The sequence below is a fragment of the Numenius arquata genome, chromosome 4 (genome assembly GCF_964106895.1).
Source record: "Numenius arquata chromosome 4, bNumArq3.hap1.1, whole genome shotgun sequence".
Classification (NCBI taxonomy): Eukaryota; Metazoa; Chordata; class Aves; order Charadriiformes; family Scolopacidae; genus Numenius; species Numenius arquata.
This window is the reverse complement of record NC_133579.1, coordinates 25,529,951-25,556,412: the sequence shown is the minus strand read 5'-3', so window position 1 is coordinate 25,556,412 and position 26,462 is coordinate 25,529,951. Positions and strand designations below refer to the sequence as shown.

The window sequence follows — 26,462 nt, the reverse complement described above, 5'->3', positions numbered from 1 at the left end:
CCCCGCCTCACGCCGCCACCTTCCGCGTCAGTCCAGCGGCGGCACCGCGCAGGCGCAGCTGTAAGAGCGGAGGGAGGGCGGGGCTTTCGGATGTTGCGCCGGAGGTGGGTGTGGCCGGGGAAAGGGGCGTGGTCTACGGGAAGGGAGGCGGGGCTCGGATGGGGTCCTTCAGACGTAGAGGCGGAAGTGCACGAGGTAGCGCGATGAGGTCAGACGTCGCACGCCGGGGTGGGGCGACGCGACGGCGATCGCGACGCGGGGCGGTGGCGGACGGGGTGGGCCGAGGCGCCGGCGGTGGTGGCTCCGGCTGCGGTCGGGCCCATGGCGCACCGTTACCTGCTGCTGGCGCGGGGGAGCTGCCGGCGCCGGGGGCTCCCCGGGGTCCTGCTGCAGCAGCTGCTGTGCGGGAGGGGCCCGCTGGCGGCAAGGCCGTGCCTGGCGCAGGTGAGGGGCAGGGCGCGGGCCCAGCCGGCCGCTCTCTCGCCCGTTGGCCGTAAGCACGGGGGTTGGGTTGGGGTGGGGGGGCATCGGTTGCCATGGTGACGCCCGGGGCGGCCCCACCGCTTCCCGGGACCCTGGGGCCGAGGGTTCCTTGCTGTTCCCCGCGGCCTTACTCGGCTCGTCTTCACCCCTCGGGCGGGGCGGCCGCCGGCCGCTCGGTACCTGCCCTCCCGGACGGCGGGGAGCCAGGGCCGGTGGGGGGGCCGGAGTGCGGCGCCTGCTGGGCCGGCAACGGTAGCGGGGCTCCGGGCGAGAGCACCCGCTGGTACCGCGGCCGCTTCGGCTGCCGGAGCGGGCGAAGAAGAGCCGTTCTTGGAGGAGGAGGAGGAGCAGGATGATGAGGCGGTACCTGAGAGCTGCTGCTGCCGCCGCACCCCGCCGGTACTGCCGGGTTCCGAGCGGATGGTGAAGTGCTGTGTTCCGCCTAACTCAAAAGTACCTCCATTGCTTTTCAGGGTGGTGATTCGCGGTGGGTGGGTTTGTGGCTGTCCGCACATGGCGTCTGTGCTGTGGGCTGAGCGACTGGGGCGGGGGGAGGGAGTTGGGTTGTCAGTGAGAGTAACGGTAACGGGCTGGGAAAGAGAAGGTGAGTGGCCGGTTGTTTGCATTCTGGGATCGCAGTACTGGTGTGGATTTTGAACCTGCTATGAAATCGTGATGGCTGGGTGTTTGTTCTTAGTGAAATGGTTTAAACTGTCAGCTATTATAAGATGTTTGTTGTCAGCCCTAACATACTGGAGGATTGACAGGCCTATGTTACTGCTTGGGAAAAGGGAGATGCTTAATTCCTTTATCTTTCAATGGCATCTTGGGCAGGTTGCTTCATTTTTCTGTAGTGTATAGTGGAGAACAATTGCACCTTTGTAGGCATGAAGTTTGTCACTAGGACAGTGATAATTGTGAGATGAATGCACTTAAGCACGTTAGTAACTTAGTCCTAAGTATAAATATATGTTTTGTTTTTAATGTTGAATCTGTATTCTTGTTTGGTCAGAGCTGAACATCGTCACAACAGTAAATAAAGCACTGTCAGCAGTACTGCTAATCTGTCAGGAAACTTAATTCTCATTTCTGTCAATAAAACTTAATGAGTTCTTGTTTGGAATGGAACATAAGAACTATGAAGGGAACTTTGTGTTCATCCTAGCATCTGGGTGCGTGTATAGATAGCGAAACAAGGAACTTTGTTTTCATAAAAGCCCTTACTTTTTTTGATCTTTCTTTTAAAAATAAAAAAATGAGACTAACTTGTATTAAGTTGCATTTCTTTACCAGCTTTCTGTCCCCACCCCCCTCATTATGCTTTTATGTAACATGCTGGTGAGTGTTAGATAATTAAGACTTTTGGCTTAATTTTATTTTGTTTTATTTGGAACTTGTTTATGGATATAGCTGTGAACTTGTAACTTTCTAGAAGTAATGGATTCTTGGACTTTTGCTTATATAGGTAAGCAAGTGGGTTTTCTGTTCTTGCTTTGTATAGCCTCAGGTTTTTAAAACTGGATTACGGTTAGAAAGTTTTTGTAAAGTCAGTAGTTCTGCTTATTTAAAGTTACCTATTTTATTTAATATTGGAAATGTGGAGAAGGCACTTCTTTAGTGTTACAAATCTTGGGCTTATGTTATACTCTGGAGTAGTAACATTTTCTGGGTTATTTTAACTCAAAACTGACCTTTTTGTACTTTACTTATCTTGAACTTCTATTAAAAAAAAAGTCTTGATTTTTAGGAAAGTGTCACAAGATTTGCTTGAGAAAAATAGTTCATAGGGTTTTTTTGTCTTATATGTTGTGACAGTTCTTTCATCTCTGACTGGGAGAGACTGGGCAGAGTTTCCTGGTAGATAGCTCAAAACAGCATCCAGTCAAAATGTGCTTCGTTTGCTTTCCCTCTGCTTAGGCAGTGGGTATGCTTGTATCAGCTGAGCTTGCTGTGGCATTCCCTTTGCCAGCCAACCCAGGGACAGGTCCTGTATCAGGATCAGTATGATCAGTTCTCATGCTGATAATTTAGAGTTGAAAAAACCCAACCAAAACCCCAAATCCAAGCAGTTGTTACCAGTGTAGCATGTTTCTAACAACTTTTGTGTTTGTGGAATGTTATGGTGAACAGAAACTGCGTGTTTCAGTGGATTGATTCACCTAGATCGGTCGGTAGCATAAAAACATTCCTCCTCCCAGACTCTATTTATGAACTTGCCATGAAGTTAGTTGTTCCCTTTTCTCGCAAAACAGCATTAAAGCACTCGGCTCTCTGCATATTAACTTGACAGGTGACTGTGCATTTATTCATAGAATCTAGGATCTGTAGAGACAATCCAGCAACAAAACAGTTCCATTATTCAGGTCTGCCTCAAAGCTCTATCTGATTATCCTTCTCTCTCCTTCGCTCTCCCTTTCCTTCCCCCCCACCCGATTAAACTATAACTTAATGCTGTATTAAACCCATGCTGGTCTAGCTGAGCCAGGCAGTTGGGTTTGGCTTACTCAAATTTTTCTTTTAAACTTGAAGAGTTGCTTTAGTTGGAGTAAAGGCCTCTGAATATTCCTGTCTCTTCACAAATACAAAATAATCTTGAGCTTGTGGAATAAATAACTCCCATTTTTTTTTTGTGTGTTGTAGGAGACCAGTGACATAGAAGACAAGCCAGTGTAATACTGGGCATGTCTTTGAGTTTCATTTGTTGCTGCAACGTTCACTACCTATTTGTATTTGAACTACAGATGGGCTGGTCTGTGTTTTTTTTTATTATTTTATTGCCCACATGGATGCATCCCACTTGTCCTAAAGCTTCTAAGAAAGAGCATAGATGCATTTGCTCATGTTGGAGGTAATAGTGTATTGGACCAAGTAGCTATTCTCTAGGTTAGCTGCTCTCCAGAGTATCTGCGCTGCATGTGCTTTTCATGATCAGTAAAATGTCCTCTTGGGTTTTCAGTATCAGACTTTATTCAAAGACAGGCAGTGGCACGAAATAATGGCTGGATCAAGCAGCGTAAGAATTTTTAGCGCAACAAAGACATTTTGGTATTCCTCTTGGTTCCAGCAGGTGGAACCAGATGGCTACTTTAAATAAGTCTAATGTATTTCATCATTTGATAAGGAGTGGAGGGAGAAGATCCCAGAAGGAAGGCTTCAGGAGAGTTAGAATTCAATTAATGATATGTCAGCATCCCTAGTGTAGTCTTAGCATGTTATCTAGTATCCTACAAGTTTGTTTAATATGCAAAAACATTGTACCATTATAACTTGACTATAACAAAATTGCTATGGAGATGCTAACGTTGGGCTTTCCTTCACAGATGTAGTCCTAGAGGTGTTAGTCCTAGATGGATGTTTGCTGTCTTGCATGGGCACTTTGAGTCATGTTTCCAGGACCTGTTGTTTTCTGGTTTTTGGTTGTATTTTATTTTTTGTCTTACTGTTTCTTTGGCTCTTAAGGTAAATAGCTTCTATTCAAAATGAACAGAAGGAGACTGAGCACCTCTATAGGGCAGAAAGAGTCAGCCTGTGGGGAAATTTGATATGAATTACTTTTTTTCTTAGAAGCACTGGGAAAGCTTAGGAAGGGGATAAGTTGGGATTTTATCTAAAATAAGTCCTTCTTGAAGAAAGGGGGGTTGATTTCTCTGTAATAACACAGCAGTTTACTCTGTTTTTAAGTATTCGGTTACAATACCAAAAGTTTTCTTAAGAATTAGTCATTTAAAATAAAAATTTTATTTTCTTCATTGCGTTTAAATGACAAGTAAGAGTAAACAATTAGTTTTAGATCAAGGTGTGATAGACTTGGGTTTGTTGTGTTTTTATAACTGGATCTTTACCTACATAGGGGTTTAGGTCTGCTTTTTGAACTGGTATTCCTCCTCTGCATTGGTTTCTTAGCTGGACATAAGCATTGTCTGCCATACCACTTTCTTATGGATTCAAACAGATCTTTCATATTCAGAAGTTACAGGTTCCTAACTATTTGGAAAAAGTTGCTGTTCTTTAACAAAACATAATGCAGTACTGTGTGGATCATGCTTGTACAGCCACAGTTAGTGTTGCTCTGCAGTGTCATTCAGCTGGTGTTATGAAATATTTCCCATAGGATCAGTGTGTTGCTGTTTAATGTTCATAGCTTGTAGTGTTTCCTGCTTGATTTTTCTCTTTTAATAAAGAATGTTATATTTATATGTAAGATGAAACTCTGCTCTTAACAAATAGAATAAAAATTTCCTAGCTGTAGAAATTACCCATTCAATTGACTTTTCCTTTTCCATTGTTGTCTTACACTGTGGTCCACAGCAGTTATTATGAAGCCTATTGTAAAGTAACATCTGACTTGTTGCAGTTCAGGACTACTAGAGAGCTTGAAGGTTTTTGTGGCACCTTCTTGTTGCTTTATATTTGTTTTTCATCTTTCAGCTCCGTGAAAAAGTTACCACTGGAGTTACTGCTGACAGAAGTACTGTCTTGGCAAGTGTAATTGCTGCTTGCAGAAGGCTTTTCTCTCAACCTCCCAAAGGTGATTATAACTTTGATCAGTGAAGTGAAGCAGACCGTGTTCCTTGCTGAGGACTGCACTTGTGTGCCATTTAGGTTTATTGTCTATGGGGAAGTAAGTTCTTGTACTAACCAACCAGTAATGTTGAGATGCAACATTGATTTATAGGGTTTTAGGAGCTATTAAAAAATGACTGTGGTTTGCTCAACTTCAAGCTATGCAATGCAGTCTTCTGTAGAACTACGCTTGTCTATATCTAAAGGATAGCTTTACTTTGTTTACTCATTAAATACATCTGATATTTTCTTGTCAACTCTAGTAGATTGGTTTATGGGAACCTGCTAGAACTCTTCAACCAAAAGACAAGAACAAAACCATTTTTGCAGTCTATATGTTACTGCTTTGCTGTTCTATACGGTCAGCTTGTGACTGCTGAAGTGTAATGACAGAATTGTGAACTAAAAAGCAATTATGAACTTTTTAATTCTTTCTTAATAGGATTTGAAAAATATTTTCCCAATGGGAAGAAAGCTAATGGAACTAAAGGTACATCTGGAGAAGCAAAAGGTACAAAAAATTTGGTTGATTTCGGTTCTTCTTGTGGAATGTGTATTCATTAGATTTTATAGCATAACATTGTGGCTTTGGGGCTTTTGTTTATTTTTGAGGAAGATGTTTCTGTACCCAGTTACTTTAAAAGTGCAAATTGGTATATTTTTATTAAATGTTACTTTGCTTTCATATCATATATATCTTCTGGAATAACATTTATTTTTCCCTTATGCTTCTGTTGCAATGCTGTCCTTAAATTCTTGTTTTACTGGTTCCTATTAGTTGATACAGTCATGCATTCAGAGAGTCTCTATGTGTACAATTCTCAGCTTTTCCTAGAGTAAGCTAAAATATCCATTTTGTTGTATGGAATAACCAGAATTGTCATTCTGGGTGAAGATCCAGAACCAGCGCTTTAGCCAGGACCAACCATGTAGCCTGCTGCTTGAAGGAGGAGTTAGTGGTGACAGTGCTAGGAGCAGCCCTACGTTTACAAAGAGGAGGGTTAATCTGGAAATTATTAGCAATAACAGCCACTCCATTGTATCAGAAATCTATAAAATATATCTTCCAAGTAGGAGAGGCAGCAACTCTGTGAGTCTCTTATGAGAGCAGTAATAGGAGCAGCAGTTTCCCTTCCACTAGGCCTTGAATGGTAAAATCTAGTGTCATGCCTAAATCCCCAAACTACCAAGCTGTTGAAAGACCTGGGGTTGGAAGGAGTGTGTGTTAGTGTTGTGCTCCGTCTCGCCCTCTTGAGTATGTTGACACATGATACTACGCTATGCTGTGCCATGCTAGCATCTTGTGAGTTGGATGAGTAGAAGAATGATTAAGATGAACTACTCGGCTGCAGTTGGCTGTCAGTGTGCTGTGTTTGTCTCTAGAATATTAAAAAAGATGCTAGCCTGTGATGTTGATAAACCTGGAGCTTTAAGAGGACTATAGAATCACAGAATCATCATGGTTGGAAAGGACCTCTGAGATCACCAAGTCCAACCATACACACACAAAGAAACCCCTACAATCTCGGCCACTAGAGGATGCCACTAGAGCATACCCTGAAGTGCCACATCTACATGTTTCTTAAATACCTCCAGGGATGGTGACTCAACCACCTCCCTGGGCAGGCTGTTCCAGTGCCTGACCACTCTCTCAGTAAAGTCATTCTTCCTAATATCTAATCTAAACCTCCCCTGCTGCAGCTTCAGACCATTTCCTCTGGTCCTGTCATTATTGCTTTGGGAGAAGAGTCCAACACCCACCTCTCTACAACCTCCTTTCAGGTAGTTGTAGAGGGCAATGAGGTCCTGCCTCAGCCTCCTCTTCTCCAAACTAAATGTGCCCAGTTCCCTCAGCCTCTCCTCATATGACTTGTTCTCTAGACCCCTCACCAGCTTGGAGGCTCTCCTCTGGACACGCTCCAGCAGCTCAATGTCCTTCTTGTAGCGAGGGGCCCAGAGTACGATGGTGGGGTGAATCGTGGGAGAAGGAGATGTTATGTAGAGCTTGTGGTGGTTTGTGGGGGGTGTGTGTGTGTTTGTTTTTTTAAGAAAACACCAACAACACCCACCCCCCCCCCCCCCAAACAAACAAACAAAAAACACCAACCCACCTGCACATATACCACCACCACTCCCGAGACCAATGAAAAACCTCACCAATCCACCCCTGCCAACGCCCAACAAAACACTTATAATAGTCTTGTACATGTCTTGGATTAGTACAGTAGAAATAAGTTTCATGCAGTCACCACAACAGGTTTTTCTTCATATTTGGGACATTTTTCAATTCTTGGTGCACAAGTATCACCAGTTATACAATTAACAGGCCTCTCTTCTGATCGTAACTGTATGAGACATGTCTCTGCCAGTTAATGGACTATATACCTGCTTTTGCATGAAAGACGCAGTTTCTCACATCTTCTAATTATTGTAGCATTGCAAACTAGTTCATTTTTCAGAACAACTGTTTAATTTTAAAACTAATAAAAAGTAGTGTGAGGTTGGTTGAAGATGTAAAGATGTATTATTTTTTTTTTGTTATGCTTTATTTTTTCAGAAGCAAAGCAAGCTAGTGCCCGACAGCCTAGCGGGCCTAGTAGTGGAGGAGGTGGCAGTGGTGGTAAAAAAGGTGGCAAGAAAGAAGAAACTAACTGGTGGACTAGATTACAGAAGGTCTTGACTTTAAAATACCTTTCTTTATGGTACTAACTGTCTTGCCCCCATGAAATAACCTTGTGTGGTTTTTGATTTTTAGGGCCATGGTCTGACTGCCGAAATCCTTCTTAAGCCTCTTGTGCCTAGTATTTCATAGTAACTGGCTCTAGGTGGCTCCCCACTCGGTGCCTTTCATAAATAACAGCTATTCCTTCAGAGGCTCCTAACTCTGGTTTCAGGAACATTAATGGTGTTTTAAAGTACATGAATATGGTTGCTAGTAGTCAGTATTCTTACAGTGGAGCTTCAGGGCTTTAAACACTTTGTATTTTGTTCCAGAATGTCAATTTGTAAAACTTGCTGACCACACAACGCTAGTTAAATGTAGTTTACTGTCAGCTATTCTGACCTTAATGGAATACTTCTGTAAGTTTCTTTTCAAAATTTATATATATTGTTATTAGCTGTAGCACAAAGATGATAACATCTGGCAGTTCAAAAATATAAAGAACATTTTCCAATTTTACTTAGTGGGTATACTTTCTCTCCTCATTCCTGGATTTTTTCTGTTAGTTTTTTAAACTTTTTTTTTTAATAAAAGTAGTTCATAGATCAAAACATAGTTCATTTACTACTTGTAAACCACTTAAGGTTTTCTACTAATGTTGTAATTCCTTACTTGTATCTGAAGTTACTGAAGTGTGTTGATACAACAAAATACAGCTTTGTTTGATATTCTCTGTGGTAACCTTGAGGGCAGGGAATAGGATATGGGTAGGAATGGATACTAGAACCTGCTTGTCATGTTTGTACCGTTACAGACTCTAAAACTGTTTTTTTTCCTCCATCTCCTAGGGTGACATTCCATGGGATGTCAGGGAGTTTCGGATGTACGTAGTGGGAAGTTCTTTTTTCTGGACGATGGTTGTGTATTACTTTTTCTTCAGGGTCCCTGGGAGAGAAATCACCTGGAAAGACTTTGTCAATAACTATCTTTCTAAAGGAGTGGTGAGTAGTGAAGGGAATCAAAATGGCAAATTAGTGTGCTGAAGATGCTTATTTCTGCCTTCCTGCTTATGCTTGTATTCCCGTGTCTGTGGAGTGAGAACTGGCTGAAGAGTAACTTTTGAGGGAGAAGGGGATTAGCTTTCATCTTAATCAGTTCCTTGATCTGATGTTTTGGATGGCTGTATGAAAATTTGTGTCAGTTTAAGAGATGCGAGGGAATGAGCAGGTTGGAACATAAATTCTTTGTTGGGTAGCTTGTGTTGATGCTAGTTTGAAGAGGCAGTGTAACCACAGGCTCTTAGGATATGGTCTTATAGTACAGGTAAGCTGACCTAATGGCTTATGCAGGCTGCTCTCAGAAGAAACTTACTCCTAACCTTAAACGCTTCCACAAGCCCACCCCTCTGAAAAAAAGCGTCCTGCTTGTTTTGTGCCTTAAATCAGTTCCTCAGGCAATCTGAGGAGCAGCAGTGCGAACAGAAAGATCAGGGTGGGGAATCAAAGAATCCCTTCCGAGGACAGTAAATTGGCATAACTGTGTTGTAAAATAGCCTCCTTCATGTGTTTTTTCCTCTCTTATTTCTTCTTTCTCTTTTATCTGGAGCCACTACTGGAGCAATCAATTTTATCACTGGTGTTCTATCTCTCTGTAGAACTTGGCAGCTTTCTGCACTTACTAATAGGTTGGTGATGTCCTGAAGTTCAGGAGATTGTCTTACGCAGGCCTTTTCCACTTCAGGAGCCACTAGTTTTTTGCTGTGTTACCTTCCTGTTTGTAGCTTCACCTGCAGATTAGGAAGACATTGGTTTGCTTCCTCCTCTAGGTTTCAGACCTGGGATTCTGTGTTAACAGCATGCTTCCTACTCCTCCATTACTTTGGTAAACCGCTAAACAGGTTGTTTTCTACCTCTGTCATATTGGTCTATGCAGAGCTGTTCTGTATTCTTTTCTCCTTCTGCCTAGGCTGTGTCTTACAGCCCTGTTCTTAATTGACAATTAAGCATACGTTTTGGGGGAAGGGGACAGGACAACCAACCAACCTTACTGATTATATTTGTGTGAAGCAGTAAGAGGCTAGCTCAGTAAAAAAGATTAATTTATCAGTTATAGTGAACGCAGCCTGAACCCTTGTTGCAGAAAAGCATTATGAAAGTGAGTTGTTGCATAAAACCAGGTCTCTTGGGCCTTTGCAAGATGTAGTCTGGATATTCAGATAAGCTGAATATATAGCCATCAAATGCTGTTGGTTGCTGTAGTGGTGGCCAGTTAATGGGGAGAAGACTTCAGCACTACTGGGGTTATACACTTTTCAAAACAAAGGTGTTCTGGTAGTTTTGTATGAAGTCAGGCTAGATCTAGAGTGGCTTCCCAGCTCATGTTTTGCTTCAATTCTGCCAGAAATTGCCACATGTAGTGAATTCAGGGAAACCTTGCTAGTCTATGTACAGTTCAGGCCCAACTTGTGGAACCATTGCTAGTTTAAAATTCTTTTAGGATGCTGAAACCAGTTTTTTATGGAAAGAGGAAGAAAAAATGGAAACTAGTTGCCTTCTGAAGAGACCCTGTCAAATTCAAGAAACTAAAAATTTGAGAATTATTTTATCAAAAATAAAATGCCTAATAGTATATATTTGCGAACCTGCAGCTCAATTCTTGACTTTTGTTGGTATGGTATATGTTATCTCAACTAAATTCTTTTTTATCTAACTGATGTTACTGTGTTTAATATGGTAGCACAGGAAGCTTTTGATATTAAGGAAAACAATTGCAAGAGCAAATTAAGTTTTCCCTCACTCTGTTCAGTTTGGCTTGTTTTGTTTTGGAAGCTGCTACAAGAGTTTGGAGTTGTGGGGTCTATTGCTTTTGGTGTTTGACCACTGAAGTAGTTAAGTATTGTTTAACTATTTCACTGTACCTGTAATTTGAGTTGAGGTGTATGTTGGGCTTTTTCCTGGAAAAAGGGTATGAGGTCGTCCTTTCAATCTAAATTCCAGTATACCAATATTCCTTGCTTACTGATTACATACATGATTCCTCATGCCATTCCTAATGGCAAACTGTGGATTGTGGAACCATCCTATCTACAACATGAATTTTATTCTCCTTACTGGGAAACAGAGCAGGTTCATATTTGTTATATGTCGCTGTTAGCTGTGATAGAAGTGCAGTGACTGTACATTTTAACACGTAAGTTTTGTTCTTTCCTCTTACAGGTGGACAGACTTGAAGTGGTGAACAAGCGCTTTGTTAGAGTGATCTTTGTTTCAGGAAAGTCTCCTCATGAATGGGTAAACGCTTTTAGTACATATACATGATATACATGACATTAGAAACAGCAAAGCGATCTCTTTAGATAAAATTTGATGCAGAAAACTTGGTCTGGAGCATTAATAATCTTTTAATCTAAAGCAAGTTTTCTTCCTTACTGTTACGTTATCCTACATTGTGTTTTTCACTTTGCTGTACTGATTGTTCTGCCACAGGTATCTTGAAACTATGGCTAGTAGTTCCTTTCTAGCACCATGCTCTTAATCCAAATACACAAACTGGAAGAGTGATAAATTGCTGAAAGTTCTATTTCTAACTGCTGTTTTTCTTCTGCTCAAGAAAATCCCAGACTTAATTGTACTTTTGCATCTTTTCTATTCCAGACTGCTTTGAGCCAGTTATTTGAAAAAACAAAGAGAAATGTTTAACTTTGTGTATATTTGATACTATAGTCTTTAAAACTAAGCTGAGAGCTCTCTATTCTTGAGAAAAGTCCTTATTTCAGGAAGTTAGTTTTTGAGTAGCACAGCAGGGAACAGAGTGATACAGGCAAAAGTTCTTCAAAGAGTAATACTCAGTGGCAGGGACCTATTTCAAAATTAAATAAACAAACAAAAAAAAATCTCGTACACAATTTGGAAAATTTAGAAGAAGCATTAGAGAAGCTTTTTCAGGTTACCTCTTCTGAGGTGGTGGCGTTTTTATGAAACAAGGTCTGCAAGTCCCTCTGGGGTAAAGTGAAATCTGCAGTAATTACTTCATCAGTGGGTTTCAGGGTGAATTATTTATACACCTACTCTTTAGCCCACATACCACCAGTTGCCTTAGTTTCTCAATCAGTTAATACTTAGGACTACTCTCTTTTTTTTCAATATCAGGGAAAGTAGGGGCAAGTCAGGCAGGTCATGGTGTAAAAGGGGAGATTTTCTTGAAAACCCAAATTTCAATATTGTTTGACAGTAACATCTGGGTTCTTTTTTCTGGCGTCTGATATAAGTTCATGCTGTCTTTTGTCAAGACAGCAACTTTAAACCTAATACGGACTCCAAAAGTAGACAATTGCTTTTTTAAATCAGAACAGCCGAGACCTTCAGGTGAAACAGTCAGTTATATGGCTGCTGTGTTTGCCGGTTCAGTGCTCTGTATTATTCTGACTGCATAGCTCCCTCCTAAAGATCTGTTTACCTGCTCTCCTTCCATTTTTCTTTCCTGGAGAAAATGGCAAGATTTCAGTCCATTTAAAGTGCCCCAGGACTATTGGGTGTATGATTTCTGTAGAAGCAATGACCGATACAGTATAATCAGGTTGGTAGGCCTTAGATTTATTAGGTACGCCTTACATCAGTTGCACACTTTACAAGGCAACTTAAAACCTCTCTTTTGATCTTAATCTGTTCTGAGAATTGCTTGTGTATGTGTTAGAAGTTGGCTTGTAATGAAGCTGAAAGAAGATAGGGCACTTTGTGGTGATCTCTGCTTTTTTTTATAGCAGTACGTCTGGTTTAATATTGGTAGTGTGGATACTTTTGAACGGAATCTTGAAACTGTGCAGCAAGATCTTGGAATAGAAGTGGAGAACAGATTGCCTGTAGTCTACTCAACAGAGAGTGATGGGTAAGAAGTTGCTTTAAAAAAAGTCTCTTGTTAATAATGGTTGTATTTATGGTAGAAAAGTAGAGTTGTAAGATATGCACCTTATGCTTCACTAGGTGGCAGTATTATCGGAATAACAATTATCTTGGTTTATTTTTGAATGTTAACTCTTAAGAGGAGTTGTTCAGTACTTTGTCTATGTAGAAATCCATATCCTCTTACCTGAAATATAGCTTCTTATTACATAAATGTTTCTGTTTACAATTAGCCCTTCATTTAAGCTCTTCCTTCTAGTGACTTGGACTAGAGCAGGAGTCAGCCAGGCACAGCTGTAAAGCTCCAGAGGTGGCACTCATGCAGATTTTTAGACAGACAAAATACGGATAGAATTACAGAATATTGACTGAGCTATAACAGGCACTGATTTCTGCCTGTAAATTCAGCAGAAGTCAAATTTTGTGGCCTTGCAAAAAGATAAAAAGTTGGTGATTAAGTAAACCACTGTCCTGCCTGTTAACAGGAGCTGGAACATCCATCATGCTTTTAATCTCTAAATTGTTTAAGAAAAATAGTACTGATGTTGGATTTGCAGCATTGTTGCTTCCCCGGTAGGGAATAATGGCTCCAGTACTCTTTTTGTATTCGTCTTATGTAGCTGTGTTTTATTGATACTGTGATATACTATGATAGTGTATACTGTGTTAGTATTAGGATTTTGAGCCTATGCTAGAAAACTGGAGGACAGACAGTGAAGAATAATGGGCAATAAGTAATCCCCAAAACCACCCAAACCCCCAACAAACCAAAAACCTATAGCCATTGGGAAGGGAATTGGGCACATTGAAAGAAGAAGAAAATGGAGAAAGACCTAAGGGAATAAGGGCAAGATCATATTTTGAGAGAAACTTCTGCCTGAAGTTGTAGCATACACTGATTATGTGCTACCTAATACAACTTATTTTGACAATATAACCATTTCCATAAACTAGTCCTGTGAATTTACCTTTGAAGAGCTCAGAAAATGAGCAACTTCTGCGTACTAGGTAAGGCAGTTTTCCTCTGTATAACTCATCAGTGTCACCTGATGGTGTGTTTTGTTTAAAACCAAATAAAAAGTAACAAAAAGAAAACCCCAAAACTGTCACTTGTTAGTGAGTTAGTTCTACACATCAAGCGTAGAAATGTGTTATCCTCTAAGATTATTAATTTACGTTTTCCCAGGGTCATGAGGGAAGGAGGATGGGCAAAGAAAAATTAATTCCAAATCTTCCTTTAATTATAGTTATAAGAGGCTTCTTGGCCTATTTTACTTCTGTAATTCAGAATCTTTATTTTTTTTTTTCCTCAAATTTATTTTGGTTATTTCCTGATCTGAACAACTTGCAAAAAATGTAAATATTACAAGTTAATAGAGTGTTTGTCCTGAACATGTTCAGGGTTGCTTATGATGGTACATGTTATATGTAGTATGTTAGATTTTGTACGTGTTATATAGTAATGGATTTTTGTAATATACATGGCTTTCTGCTTTATTTGGTTTTTCTCCACAGATCATTTCTCCTGAGTTTGCTGCCTACCATCCTGATTATTGGTTCTTTACTGTACACATTAAGAAGAGGCCCTGCAGGCTTAGGTCGAGCAGGGCGTGGAATGGGTGGACTCTTCAGTGTGGGTGAAACCACAGCCAAAGTCCTTAAGGATGAAATAGATGTTAAATTTAAAGATGTAGCTGGCTGTGAAGAGGCCAAATTGGAGATAATGGAGTTTGTTAACTTTCTGAAAAATCCCAAACAATATGAGGATCTGGGAGCCAAGATTCCAAAGGTAAGGAAATTATGACTTAACAGATAAAGACTTTATTTTTTTTTTTTTTAGTCCTCAGTATTCTAAATTGGACTAGGAATGTTTATATATGCAATGCTTTCCAGCTTCTTTCTTCTCACAGTCAGAAAATAATAAATAGGCATTAAGTGCCAACAGTATAACTGGTGCCAGAAGATATACCTTGTGGAATCCTTCATCTGTTCCCAAGGGTCAGAAATGATCCATGGCATGCGTGTGTACCATCATTCTTGTATATAACTGTTACAGAATTATCGTTTGGCTATGTTGTTGTGGGAGCCCATCAGATGACATACCTTTTTTGATATTTTGGTTTTTTAATGTCAGTCAAAGAAAATGCTGTTCCTGTAAATCTAAGACAGCGTGGCAGTGTTGTAGCTGATTTTTTTTTTTCCTTTTTGTTGATTTAAATGAGAGATGAATCTTAGTTTGTTTCCTTGCACAATTCTGACTTCGTGGAAAGAGAGCCAGTGGACTCAACATCATAACATGTAGATCTTTTAAGAAAGATATTTTGTAGGCTTGTATTATGTTTTCTTATGAGGAAAATATACCTGTTTCTCTTGCAGGGGGCAATTCTGACAGGTCCTCCAGGTACTGGGAAAACACTTCTAGCTAAAGCTACAGCTGGAGAAGCTAATGTACCATTTATCACAGTCAACGGCTCAGAGTTCTTAGAGATGTTTGTTGGTGTGGGTCCAGCTCGAGTAAGTCTTTGGCCTTGCTCTTTTATTTCACTATTGGTTGTTGAAAGAATATTGTCAAGTTTGGGAGGCAAACAGTTTGATGATAGCTGAAGTTCTTTCATCCATGCAGATTGCTTACAAGTGATGCCAGATGCCTGTCTAAACACACAAATCGTAGATGGACCTTTCATAAAAGGAACTAATGCAGTTCAATATCTGGTTGCAGCCCGTCGGGACCTTGAGGGTTTTCCTTTTTTGCAGGAACTTAAGAAAATAAAACAGAGAACTCTCCAAGCTCCGCTCTGAAGTAAATTTACTAGCTGGGTCAGAAATGCGTAGCTCATGTGACTGCTGCTATGGGAATGTCTCCTCCTGCTCTAAATTGTTCCTGTTTCTTTGAAGAACTTCATTCTCTTTGTGGTGTCAAACTCTTAGATATAAATAGTTGTCTGGGACACACAAATGAGCTTCTGGTGGAAACAGGAGTCCGAGGGTCATGGAGCTATTGATTGATTTCTAGAGATCAGGTGATTCAAATAAGCAAATACACCTGTCTGACTTTTTTTGGTGCTCTTTTGCCTTAGCTTTCAAAATAGCTCATTAAAAGCATATGAATTGAAGTGAGTTAGCTCTGTTCTAGTACATCCATTTTTCTCTAGCTCTTTTTTAATTACAACTACATTTCAAGCATTCAGTTTTAAATCTATCTTCTCCTGTGTAGGAAGGAAGGACGGAAGGACACTTATATCTGCTGAAAAGTACTCTATAAACAGGTTACTGATAATATTTTACAAATTAGGTGGGCAACACAAAAAAATAAGGTTCCTCATAATGTCCAAAATCTATATTTTATTTCCAACAGCTGATACCTTCACTAAACTCCAACCATCTTGTCTTAAGCCTTAAAAGGTAATATTGCAAGGTGACATTTTTGGAAAACTAAGATTTGTTTGCTGCAGATTTTTCACACAGACTTAAGAAAGCATACCATGATTTTTCTTATGTTTAAAAACTAATTCTGCTGGCATAAAATGAAAGTGCTTTAGGGTCTTGATTTGAATTTGAAATTTGACAGGGAATGGCTCTTACCAGATATATGCGATTTTTATATCCTGTGAAAACTCACAGGAAAATTCATTTTGACTCAGTTCTGTGAAGCCCTGAAAAACTGCAATGTTCACATGACCAGATGTGTCAGAGGTCAGCAGATAAACTTGCCAAGATTTAGTCCTTAGTTTGTCACATGCCACTTGCAAGCCTAGGTCTGTTTCAATGGTCTTTTGCTGGACTTCTTCCAGTAATACAAGTGGGAAAAGATAAGTGAAACCAGGTAATTTTGGGTCTTCTGAAAAGAGAAGAGGGAAGGGGAGTGGGGGACACATGCAGGTAGGCACAGAGCTTCGCACTGAGAACAATAGGAGCTGCTCAGAAAGTTAAATGCAGATGGTAGTTGGGAGCAGAGGCATCAATGAGAGTGCAGAGGGTTACTGGAAATGTGTAAGGAAATTAGCACGGGGGAAAATAGATGCAGAACTGGGTAACAGGGTAAAAAACATGGATGGTAACTGAAAAAAGTGACTGAACACCAGAGGGTATGGAGATAGTGATCATGTATGGAAGATGAGCAGGCCGTGTAAAAGGGAGGATGCAGTGTAGAAGGTACTCTACCAAGAAACCATAAGTAAATAAACTGATCCATGCCCTCTGGAAAAGTATTAGGTATCCTGAAATAATAACGGTATTCAAACTACCTTGTTGTTAGCTGTCAATATACCTGAAAAGCCCCAAAGCAAAGTGACTTAACCTTTCCCTGCTGGTCTGTGCAGATGACTATCAGCTTTCAGTACAGTGTGAAATCTGTTGACATAACAGTTGCTGCTTTGGCTATGAATCAAGGTTTCAACACAGTTGATAATTTCTGCTGCCTGTAGAAAACAAAATGAGAGTGTGTTTTAGTTTAATTTCCTATGAATTTAGTAAATAACACAGTTGTTAATGATGCTAAATTGATTATTTGTGAATTTGGATATGCTAGAATTAAAACTTTTTTTAGTGTATATGCATTATGGTAATTTTTAGTTCTGTTCCTTCTGAAAAATAGCTGTATATTTCTGGATCTCTGTCTCTTTCCAACGAAAAGATAGTTTGCTTTGAGCATCTGATACTTTTCCCCCATTTATCACGTTCCTTCACTTCATGCTTTATTCATTGTACTTTTTTCAAATTCTGTTTACAAATCAGTGACTTTCTGTAGTAGAGTGTGCTGTCCAAAATTAGCATCTCTTAGCATCTGCTGTACGTTGTTTGTCACCAGAGAAGCCTTCTCTAATTGCATCTCTATGTACACAGTAGTAAAGCTCTGAGCTGTGTGTAATTCCCACTCAGGTCAAAATTTTTCCATAATTTTTCATTTCCTGTTTGTTCCAGTTCGATTCCTCAGTTGTAGATCTGTTAACTCGCTGAACTGGTTTTAATGAGGTCCTTTAGATATATTTGCAAGCCAAATAACATCGTAATGTTTCATCTTAAAGCCAATCACATTGTGGTATAACTGCTACGGTACAATTTGATAGGTAATATCTTTACTTATCTGAAAGTCCAAAAAAAATGTTCCACTATTTTCTTAGGTCTTAGCCTTAGGTCTTAGCTTCTAGACTTCTAGAAGTTAATTTGGCTTCCAAGTAAATATTTGGAGGTGAATTCAGTTTTCTAGCCCATGTAATTGAGACACAGTGTGGCTAAGAGTCAATATTTATAGCAGCATATTCTTGGAGTACAATGGTAAGAGCTGTAAGTAAGCCTTGAGTTCACTGTAGGAGTTGCATCCCCCTGTTCTAACTGCAGAAAAACTTAGAAGATTTTATTTCCTTGGTATGGAGAACTACTGTGTGGTAGCATGCCTGCTCACATTCGAGTTCTGCTTCTAATACTGTACATTAAAGAAGAGCTTAAGAGAAATCTTGCTTTAAATTTCTGAAGTTTGGAAGCTTTTAAAGCTGAAGTTGAAGATATGTTTTAGCTATTCAGAAAAAGTGGCTGCTACTTAAGACTTTAAGTTGTTTAATAATTTATGAATTGAGGAATAATTTGTCAACCAGTGGGCTTCCGCGTTAGTGATTCTTGCTGAGCGGCAGCTGCAGTGTAACTTATCACTGCCTTGAGAGCTGGCTGGAGGCTTTGGAATACTTATTAACAACCATCATTCCAGTGATACTGTTACTGATGTACCTCTTCCCCTTCTCCCCGCCCCCCAACTCTGAACAATTGCAATCCAGTCTGATATATATTCTGTTCTTCTATTAAGGTTAGAGACTTATTTGCTCTTGCTCGGAAAAATGCCCCGTGCATTCTCTTCATTGATGAAATAGATGCTGTAGGAAGGAAGAGAGGAAGGGGCAACTTTGGAGGACAAAGTGAACAAGAGAACACGCTCAATCAGCTTCTAGTAGAAATGGATGGTAAGTATTTAACATCCGATATTACATTATAATAACAAGGATAAGGGAAAGAACTAATACGCTTGTTCAGACCTGTTAACCAAGATTTGGGTTCTAGCTTAAATATGAATTGAGTGTGTTTCCTTGCTTCCTAAAATGAAGGATGGTGACTTATTTTGCCATAGCCTGATGTTTTGCTAAAATTCATTCAGAAAAAAGAACCACCATTCTGCATTTGATAACTCTGTCACAGCTGAATAGGCCAAAAAAATTCTTTGCATGCGACTAGTCTGTAATTAAAAAAAAAAAAAAAAATAGTGATCCGTGCTGGTTCTGCAATTTCCTGAGCAGTTAATCTATTATTGCATTTTGAAGATAAAGTAGGATTTGATACAGTACTTCACAAAGCAGAGCCCAAGGCTGTTTTTTTGCTTGTTATGAAAAGCTGGACAATGCTCTAATAAATGGAAGTATTTTCAGCTTTAAGATCATTTGTTTAAGCTGTCAGTTCTTATGTGGCCCTGTAAAGCAAACAGTCTTTTTATTTCTGTTTTATTTCTTTCTTGGAAATTATATTTACGTTGACTTTCTCTTTATTACATTTCTTCAACAGGATTTAATACAACCACAAATGTAGTAATTTTGGCAGGTACTAACAGGCCGGATATTTTAGACCCTGCTCTAATGAGACCAGGACGCTTTGACAGGCAGATTTACATTGGTAAGTTTTTGTCTGCATTGCTGTACTTCTGCATTTGTAGAACAGCACTGAAATCACTGCAACTATTTACATATGTAACTTCTTGCACACATTCAATTAGAATATATATGTGAAAAGTAAAAGCATGCTTTTTTTTTTTAATCTTAAAGGACCCCCAGATATCAAAGGAAGAGCATCTATTTTCAAAGTTCACCTTAGACCTCTGAAATTAGACACCGTCTTAAATAAAGATAACCTAGCAAGAAAACTCGCATCATTAACACCTGGTTTTTCTGGTAAGTGACTCCTAATGCCACTATTCTTCTGCATTTACTATATAATCTGTAGATATTTTATTTCCCTACTACTTCTGGTTTTCTTGCACTTGGTCTTCTGAATGAGACTTTTATTTACTGGTACAGCATGAAATTCTCTTTGCCTGTTTGTTCTGGGGGTCTTAAGTTTCATCTGCCTTGATCAGGGGGACAAAATGGCAGTTTCCTTTGTCTTCAGTAAAAGCAATCCAGAGATTTCTCATTGCTATCACTTGTGTGTGTATTCTTCCTTTTAATACATTTGTTGGATTCTTTGAGCACTACTAGAGAAGACCTGGGTTTTGTGGTGTTTGCGTGCACGTTCTGTAGAGGGATTTCTATTTCTGGACATAAAAACTTCTCCCTGGAAATGTACTTAAACCTTGTGTTGAGTTAGGAATGGATGTGAGAACTTTCATTACTGGCTTGTAGTTTAATCCACGTAAAATGTGTTGACCAGTAGTTGAATTCTCCACTATTTTTGTGATCTGTATAAAACTGTCTTCTGAGGTCAAAACTTCTGGCAATTGCAGTGATGATGTTTAAACCAAGTTATCTCAGTAGCATTACTGCAACTGTTAATAAGACATGGATGGCTTGAGGCCAGTAATATGGAAGGATATCCTCTAGAGACATCAAGGTCTGAGCGATTACTGGATCCATATGTAGTAAACTTATTCTGCTAAGTATATACAACTCTAAGTGTAGTCTGTTGCTGACAAAAAACTTACAGAAGGTAGGATATATCAAACAAGTACTTAACTGGTAATAATTTTTATTTGGTAGCTGTCTGCCTAAGAGAAAAATCCTAAAGCCTATAATATAACCATAGTACGTGTATTTAAATATCTCTTAAAGGATTCACCTACGTGTAATGAACTATTTCAGAGAGGATTACCTTTACTTTTCTATGAGAATCTCTAGAAAGCTACTTCTATATAAAATTATCTTTATGCTAGACTGAGAGAAAGTTGTTGAAAACGATCGGTAATTCATGCCTTCTGCTTTTAGGTGCTGATATTGCTAATGTTTGTAATGAAGCTGCTTTAATTGCTGCAAGGCATCTCTCAGACGCCATCAACCAAAAGCATTTTGAGCAAGCAATTGAAAGAGTTATTGGAGGTAGGTGAATTGCATCAGTCATTTCTCAAAATTTGTAATATAATAGGTGACTTCCTTTTCTGTATATATTGAAAGCATGACATTCTGTATGTTTCTCTTGTTCTTCAAGGTTGTATTTTTTTTCTCTCCTAAACATACTTGAGATTTAGGAAAGAAGTATCCTGTCTGTGTTACTGACTTGTGTAATGGAGAAAGGATTAGGGAAAGAAACTTCATCAGGACACTTTTCTAATTTCTTCAAATAGCAAGAGGAATAGCTGTGTGGATCTGGCAATGCTTTTTACTGCTGTTAGCCTGGAATAGTCTAGAAAACGGTTTCATTTTTAAAGTGCAAATGTTTTATTTAAATCTTCAAATATTCTTAAGAACTTATACTTTGAAATTAGAAAATCTGATCAAGGACAAGGTTACAGTAAAACCTGGAAGACAGAAATTTCTAAAACTTGCAAGCTTTGTTTTTGTGGTTTTTTTTTTTAAAAACTTTTTCAATAGATGGCATATATGGCATCTAAGTATTACTTACCATCTTTCTAAATAAGATAAAAGATTTCAGAGGAGAAAGGTATGTCTGAAACTATTAATCAAACTTATTTTATAAAGGTTTGGAAAAGAAAACTCAAGTACTGCAACCAGAAGAGAAAAAGACAGTAGCATATCATGAGGCAGGGCATGCAGTTGCAGGATGGTTTTTGGAACATGCTGACCCACTCTTAAAGGTAAAGGAAACTTAATTTGAACTAGTAACTTAATAGTGGCATGGACAGCTTCTCTTTCTTCTCTTCCCACTCCCCCCAGTGTTGAGAGAGTATTAAAATATGTAATCTTGCAAAAGATAGCGTGTGTAAATTTTAGAGTGCTTTTTTTGATCCACTTTTTGTAGCTTTCTTCACTGTTTCTGACTAAACTGTTACAGGGTTTGTAGCATAAATATCCTTAGAAAGTGAAAGGGACTTGGTCTTCCCATGAATCTGCCTGCCTTGATAGCTGCTTTTTCTCTGAGGCTTTTAGTACATATCAGTGGTTTAGTTAATCTTACCAGCTTATGCATGTAAGTGCCTCTTCAGGAATATAACTATAAAAATGGTCTAGAGACTGATCTTAGTTTAATTTGCTTCTTGCATGCACAGCTTGACAAGTTGAAGATAAAGGAAAAAGCACCTATATCTCCCAAACTTGCTTTAACATTCATAGTTTTGCTTGGCTGTGTTCTTAACCTCATCTGGCTTTCAAGCTTAAAATTCATCCTGTACAATTTACTGCTGGAAGGAAGGACGTTAATAAACATAGAAACTCCTCCAACTAATCACAATACTAAAGATGCAGAAATGCTATGTCTGTTGCAGAATACTTAAAGGCCAATACGTAACTCTAAAGAACTGTGGATTTTCATTAAAAGTTTTTAAAAATACTATACAATCTTTGGAAAAGATATGACAGTGGTCTTACCTTTCTTTTCCAGATATTCTAGTAGTTGTTATCCCAGTTTAGAACTAGCCAGGGCTTTTAAGGATAAATCACAATGAGGGCAAAACTGTAAATGGAAATAATGTCTGAATTAAACTTCAAGGGTGAGTATGGTATAGGTTGCGGTATTAAAAATTAAGTCGAACCAAAGAATGTTTTATGTTTTTAACACTATTTAGTTCTAGCATTCTGTTCATTTTGATTGTAGGTATCTATTATACCACGTGGTAAAGGACTGGGTTATGCTCAGTATTTACCCAAAGAACAGTATCTTTATACCAAAGAGCAACTACTTGACAGAATGTGCATGACTCTGGGAGGACGCGTATCTGAGCAAATCTTCTTTGGAAGAATTACAACTGGTGCCCAAGATGACTTGAAGAAGGTGACCCAGAGTGCATATGCTCAGGTATGCGCAGAGTTGTGGGATTTCGGTGTTTTCTTAAAGTTTTCCTTATCTACTACCTAACAGTAATATTTTGAAAGGATGCAACTTGTTCAGGTATGTCCCTCAAAAGCCTAGTTTCAAAAGTATTATACGACTACCCATTATGCTGTTGTTGTATAGAGATGTTGATGATTGAAATATTTTATTATAGTCTTACAACAAGAGTCCAGGCTTTGGTTACTATCCTGTATCTGCTCACAGGAACATAAATGCCACAGTTTGGTTTGAATACATGTGGAAATTGTATACTTGTAAAATGGAATTTAGTGTTCAGATTTGATCATTTGATCCTACTTTTACAATTGTCCAGTTTGAAGACCCAATTTGGATTCACATGTGTAACTAAATCCAGAAAACTTTGTATTTAAGTAGAATTTGCTGTCAGTTAAGGCTACTGCAATTAGTTTGTTTGTACCATGTTAACTAGTGTAGATGAGTAATTGGAAACATTATCAATGTAATGACTCACCTAAACGTAGCTGTGTGCTGCACTCTGGTGCTTTATTCCATTTCCTGCATCAGCACAAGAGCTGTCATTTTGTAAGACGCCCAACGGTGAGCAAGAGGGACATTTCAGGATGTGTCTCTTCCCCTGCACAGCACTTGGCCCCCACCCCCCCAAAACACACCCACTTGCTGGTCTCTGATGTGCTGCTTATTACCCCAGTTCTGGAAGTAAATGTGTAACGCAATGCTATTAATGTTAGTTTTACAGGACCTTCATTGACTCTTGTTCAATTCTAAATTAAAAAATATTTTAATAAAGACTTTTGTTCGTGTGAACCAGACATTGTCTCCAGAGACAGCTAGGGGCTAAAATAAAAAGCACTGATCTTTTCTTAAAGAAGCAGGTTAAGGAGCTTGATTCTAATGCTGAAATCTCCTTGAATTATGAATATTCTTTGTCATACTCATACTCAGCTTGCAAGACCAAGCAGAGAAGGTGCTGCTTTAACCGTCAAATTGAGAGTGACCATGGAATGCAAATAAATAGCAGTTTGAACTTACTTCTGCCTCTGCTGAAGTAAAATGCAACTTAAAACATGCAGATTTGGCAGAGGAGTTAATACTCAGTAATGAGTCAAGCAAGATAAGAATCACTTTCACCGTTGTAGGGGGGTGTCTTGGGATGAAGTATAGCATGTGATTTTTACATATGATAGGACAAAATCTTCAAGACTAATCCTTAAGTTAACTGTATGGGTGAATGGAATGTGTTATGCTTTAGAAGCATTTTGAATTGGAAAAATGCGTATATTTCTGGTAAAGGAAAAGTTTTACTGCTTAATGAAGGCTGAAGTGTTTTTTTTCTGTAATATCTTAGTACTTAAACAGCAAAGCCTTATGTACATCATGAGTGACTACCTTTCAATGGCGGCGTTTGGGTGCTTCAATTTAATCATTAAAAAGGAGTAAGTGGAAGTCAACTAAGGTACTTTAGCTCAGGTAGACTTGAGTTTTCAGGGGAGGATTTGGTTTTAGAGGAAAAGACTGGGTCATAGCAACATGACTTCCTCCTCTTGTTTTTTTCTTCAGATTGTTCAGTTTGGCATGAATGAAAAAGTAGGGCAGATTTCCTTTGACCTCCCTCGTCAAGGAGACATGGTATTAGAGAAACCTTACAGTGAGGCAACTGCCAGATTGATAGATGAAGAAGTACGGTCGCTTATTAACATCGCCTATGACAGGACAGTAAGTCTCCTGACTGAGAAGAAAGCAGAAGTGGAGAAGGTGAGCATTACAATATTTTTAGCTGCCAAGTTCCAGCTGGTAAACTGGAATCTGGATTGAACTAAATAGATTAAAAATAGTGATTATATATAAAGTATTTGAGAAAGTTTTCTTAAAACTATTCAATATAGTTTCAAGTGTGTCACAGGACTTCAAATAAGTAAATAGAAATCTCCTTTTGTGTTGCAACACCTCTGAGGTTCTCATTAACTTGATTTCACATCCCTCTTCCCTTATAAGGTCAATATTCATTTGGAAAGTTGGAGGGAAGAATCTGTCCGCTACTGGAGGCTTTAATAGGCATACTAGAAAAGTATGAAAGGGAAACCCAAACATGAAATACTAACATGCCAATTCATTAGCTAAAAGAAGCTCTGTAAGAAGGGAAGTCCATATAACTTCCTCACTCTGAATTCCTTTTTGAATGTTAAAGAAAAAGAATCTTTCTACCATCTGCCTTCCCTGCCCCCTGGCTGCTTGTGATCTGCCTCGCTGCAGCAGAAGGTACCCTTGTGTGTATTTTCTTACTCCACACCGGAAAGCCTGAAACAGCAAAAGGAAAATTTTCCAGGGTAGGCATCTGATAGGCTTCCTGAGAAGAGGACAACTTTGTATGGATTCAGTAAATGGTGGTGTAGTAGGTCACCATCCCCAAAAAGATGCTGAGTGTGGTTTGTGCTGAGCAATGCACTCCCTGACCCAAGAAGGTTACAAACTACACTGGTAGGGTGTTGCACACGTTGTAACTTCCTGGTACTCTTTTGTTTGTAACATAAGGGCAGCCCTGTTGAACCATCTGGTTTGATAGGAAGGGAACGCTTGTTTTCATCTCTAGCTTAATGTCTTGCATCAGTAGCCTTTGGCAGCAGAGAAGGCCTGCTGTTCTGAAGCAACAAGAACAGCAACAGTAGCCTTACGGAGGGTATTCTGCCAAATCTTAAAAGTAGGATTAAAAAAATGGTGGTTTTGCCACCTAAATGCTCACAAGGGAGAAACATCATGTATTAAGTGAACTCCGAGCAACCTTTTTTTTTTTTTTTATCTATCAAAATTAATGAGTTCTGAGTTTGGTCTCAAACTCCCTTAAACGCTTCCAAAGAAGAGAGTTAACTTAGGTATTTGGTGTGTGACATAACATTGCTATTCCAGGTTGCCCTGCGACTACTGGAGAAAGAAGTACTTGATAAAAGCGATATGCTAGACTTGCTTGGGCCAAGACCGTTTGCAGAAAAGTCTACTTATGAAGAATTTGTTGAAGGTACAGGAAGCTTGGATGAGGATACTTCATTACCAGAAGGCCTTAAAGACTGGAACAAAGAGCGTGAAAAAGAGAAAGAGGAGACAACAGCTGAAGAGGTCGCCAGGCAGATCAGAGGAGGGATGCCTTTTTAACTGCAAAGTGTGTGCGTGAATCTGAACTGTTTCAAAGTTTGAGAGGCTCGGTTCTGGCATTCCACTGCAGCTCAAATCCAATGCGTGTTTCTTCAGCTGACAAATGTATAGGATGGGAGAGATCTTTACCAGTGAACTGATGATATCACATACGTAAATTTACGTATGTGATATCATCAGTTCACTGGTAAAAGATGATCATCTTTCATTTGTCAGCTGAAGAAACACGCATTGGATTTGAGCTGCAGTGGAATGCCAGAACCGAGCCTCTCAAACTTTGAAACAGTTCAGATTCACGCACAAACTTTGTGGCACTGGTCTCTTTTTTTTAAAAATGTATGTAAGCTTAAAGTAAATTAAAGTTTTTTGATTATTCATCTAAAGTATACCTGTATGTGACCTGTTTCCAAAAAAAAGAATCGTTGCATTGTTGAATGCTTAGCCAAAAGTCTGGTCTTACAAAGTACTGGCTTTGCAAAACTATCAGCTCTTTCGTCTGACCCTTTCCCCCTCCACCTTTCATTTTGATTTTAAAAAGAGTTTGTTTACAGAGAACTGCCATGTAAGTTGACTGTGAAACTGGACACCCACTTAAATATCTTAAAATATACTCATGGTTCAGTGTCTTTAAGTCTGAAACTCATTTTGGCTCCTGCAGTTTTATTAGTCAGTTTTTTACAGAGTTCTGTAAGATATTGAACATATGAATGTGTTGTGTAAATACAGTTTGAGTCAATAAAATCAGTACTTTTCTG

General features: G+C 39.2%; 1 protein-coding gene across 2 annotated transcripts; it reads left to right on the top strand.

The window, feature by feature from the left end:
• Window positions 1-236: 236 nt before the first annotated feature.
• AFG3L2 (AFG3 like matrix AAA peptidase subunit 2) lies at window positions 237-26,462 on the top strand. 2 transcript variants are annotated; one of them, XM_074146185.1, is made up of 17 exons: window positions 237-444; window positions 4,912-5,011; window positions 5,489-5,557; window positions 7,604-7,719; window positions 8,557-8,709; window positions 10,924-10,998; window positions 12,471-12,592; window positions 14,122-14,395; window positions 14,983-15,120; window positions 18,404-18,557; window positions 19,150-19,257; window positions 19,407-19,532; window positions 20,562-20,672; window positions 21,273-21,388; window positions 22,345-22,545; window positions 24,121-24,315; window positions 25,465-26,462. In XM_074146185.1, exons 1-17 carry the CDS (start codon window positions 322-324, stop codon window positions 25,705-25,707), a joined length of 2,424 nt encoding a protein of 807 aa, XP_074002286.1. In that variant the 5' UTR covers window positions 237-321; the 3' UTR covers window positions 25,708-26,462. The 2 variants fall into 2 exon arrangements, with proteins under 2 accessions (XP_074002286.1, XP_074002285.1); XM_074146184.1 differs by having other exon boundaries at window positions 242-444; window positions 12,468-12,592.